The 3,443-nt window shown below is 38.6% G+C and overlaps 1 protein-coding gene across 1 annotated transcript; it reads left to right on the plus strand.

Moving 5' to 3' along the window:
- The first annotated feature begins 35 nt into the window (after positions 1 to 35).
- Positions 36 to 2,039, plus strand: SARC_04107 (hypothetical protein). The gene is made up of 3 exons (XM_014302073.1): positions 36 to 204; positions 720 to 789; positions 1,460 to 2,039. The coding sequence occupies exons 2-3, from the start codon at positions 724 to 726 to the stop codon at positions 1,586 to 1,588; spliced, it is 195 nt and encodes a 64-aa protein (XP_014157548.1). The 5' UTR covers positions 36 to 204; positions 720 to 723; the 3' UTR covers positions 1,589 to 2,039.
- Positions 2,040 to 3,443: the final 1,404 nt, after the last annotated feature.

Here is a 3,443-nt window from a genome sequence, read left to right on the forward strand (position 1 = left end):
ACATTCGTTAACCTGTGACTTCTGTATTTTATATAACAGCAAGTATCACTTGCGACGGCAAAGAATCGGTAGCAACAACCTTCAATGCGCTGCCGATCCCGAACTCTCTCCCCATAAGCGCTTTCGCAACTATATCATCACTGCTTGGTTCTTCTCCACGGGTGTGGGAATAGTGCTTTTTTTAGCGGAGGTTATCGTTGTTGCGTAAGTACTTTTTAGAACTGTAGGTGTGTTTGTTATGGCGAGTACTATGGTGATCATCGCTACTTTAATTGTTGCGAAGGTGGCTAATTTAATATACTGGATCCAATTGGCCAGTGAATTCGCAATTAGTTTGTTTTCTACCTAGTTTGGACAGAGATTTGTAATTTTGGTAGTAGCCGCCGAAACTTAAAGTGCTGAAGCGCTTAGTATGCGCATTTTTAAACAGTCTATTCACCCTTTCCTGCCGAAATAAAATGGTTAGGATTATTTATCAAGAAATCGGAGATAAATTCATCTCTGGCAGTATGTTGGATCACCTACGATAAAATATCGAGCAATCCCGGGCCTTGGAGATTTTAACCTTTCGTATTATATTAAATATAGCTGCCGTCACTTACTGCAAACGAGGGTACTTCGCATCGCGGGAATTTGGCATATTTTTGTAAATATTTTTCCGTACTATTGTGACTGCTTTTCCTTTCTCATCAGGGTTCATTTCCACGATTACATCACAGGTGGATGCGATTTATCACTATCTCACCCGCCACCGCTTGGGCCGTTACTATCATCGTAACGCCTTTACTGGTATGTCAAACAAATTGATCTCAGACCGCTCGAGGGCATGATATGTAATTTGCCATCGTTCAATGAGAGACGAATGTAGGTATATGCATGTGTATTTTTTATTGTCCTAGTCTGAATGCTACGGATTGTGTATGCACAAACCCTGGGTGTCCAGAAGTCACTTGTAGTTGTGGAGTGACTGGCCGCCCTACTGCACTGTACCGTAGTCGCAGCTTGCTCTACTCGTATACTCAGGGGGGCATGTTGCTTGCATCAAAGGGACGTCTGTGTATTTCTGTATTGTCTGATTGTAAACAACTGTTGCAGAGAGTTATGTCACGACGAGACAGATCTATGAATCTAAAATTTAGAATGTTGCGATTGATTTGTTACGGAAGGCCCCACGAGGAAGTACCAGTTTCCACCCATTGATTGTGAATCGAAAGAACTTTTGTCTGGGATACGGATACAGAATCGTACAAAATTTTATGCGTATAGGTTTCAGTAACTGTACATGCGATCGAACATACACATGGGGTTGGATACAATGATATCCGTATTGAATTTATCAATAGAACTCTAATAACATATCGGTACCGGATGATACAGCGTAGTATTGGGCTGCGTTTGCGCCCTTTATGAATGAGCATCAGCCTTGTTCTCAGTTGTTTTGTTATCTATTTTCTACCAGGTGCTGTTCACCTATTTTGCCCGCCACTTCCACAACACTGTAATCGAGTTGCAACTGGCCGTCCATGACCAAGCTCTGACACAAGGGCTTCAATCAGTAGGACAGCGCGATGCAGAATTGCATGTCTGAGGATTCGAAGACGTTGTATATACTGCAAATGAGGAGTGCGGGTCACGGAATCAGATAGGTGCATATGATTTCGAAACCGATGCAGAATTGCACTGATGACGAGAGGGAAGCCCTTGTATACGGCAAACGACAAACAACGGTCTCGGAGGCAGATATGTGTGCATATGATGGCAAAAAGGATGCATAATTATATGAATGAAGACACGAACGTCGTCACGTACGACAAGCGACGAAAAGACATCCTGAAATCTGATATATGTAAATGTCGGCGAAAGCGATGCTGAATAGTACGTTTGATGCACTAAAGCTTAACAACATTCAATAATATAGAAAAATTTGGATGCAAAATAGTGCTTATGACGGTGAAGTGAATAAAACTCGACATAATAGCTTGATCATTGGGCCAGTGCAATACAGAATTTAAATTTGAAAATAAAAATATCGGCAGCAACGGCAATTATTTAAATATATATATATATATCTCCGGTGCAGATTTGTCGTAGGATGGCAGATGCGATACAGAATTACACCCTGAAGGGCCGAGAAAATGAACCAACTTAAAGGACAAAACAAAGTCTCGGAGAACCATATGTGCGTATGATTTCATACTGAATTCGATTTAAATAATTTGCTGACGAGGAAATCAATGGGCAAGTGGCATCTGGTAGTCCATCATCAAACTTGCAAGAGGAATGCAGATAAAAGACTAACATGACACTCCACATTTCCTCATCGCGATACATACTAACATTTACGACAGCGAAATGAGATGGAAAGTGGTTACATCTCTAATTCCCACACATGTAAGGATTTATACAGAAAGCACTAATGTATGCGTTTTAGCTGTCCAGAAATGTGATCAGATCGCACGTAGCCTGGCAGTATATATACACTAATTTAATCACTGCACATGTATCCAAAAATCGCCACTCAAATCTAGGGCTTTGGCTTGGCGAATATTCTTCCCATATCCGGGTGGTTTTCATTGATCGCTGAAGTCCACAGATCTTGTTGTTATGACGGACCGAATTAGCTTTTCATCTCTCAGATATTTGTACCGTACATTATATAGATGAGAATCCTCATTTCGACTTCTTAGACTCTACCTCAACCACTGGTTTCTTCTCATTCTCACTGCAGCGAATAGCCAGCCAAAGATTAGAATCAGCGAAATAGGCAAACCTACATAGCCTCGATATACTAATTGCTCTGTAACCTTTGCGCATACTAAAACACAACGCAGAGACGAATACATAAATATACAATAATATAATCATACATACATGCATACATACATGTATGCATCCGTACACGCGGGTACGGTAACACATCGAAGAAATGAAAGACATACATGTAAATATAATTACAGAAAAAAAAACAAAGACATAAAACAAAAATAAACGCAGACACACAAACATCATACACACACGCGAACAAACACGCAAACATTTACATAATTATATATAAACAGATACTAAATCATATGAATACATAAATACCCACACACAACCACAACCACAATCACAAACAAACACACATACACAATCACAAACACATATATACACACACAAACACACACACACACACACACATATATATATATATATATATATAATATATATATATATATATATATGTACAATGTATATATATATATACATACATACGTATACATATATTTATACATACATGCATACGCACACACACACACACATATATATATATATATTTGAATATATATGTATATACGTACATACATACATACATACATACACACATACATATATACACACTTGATATATATATATATATATGGGTGTACATATATTCATACATACACACATACCTATATATA

The sequence above is a fragment of the Sphaeroforma arctica genome (genome assembly GCF_001186125.1).
Source record: "Sphaeroforma arctica JP610 unplaced genomic scaffold supercont1.222, whole genome shotgun sequence".
Taxonomy (NCBI): domain Eukaryota; class Ichthyosporea; order Ichthyophonida; genus Sphaeroforma; species Sphaeroforma arctica.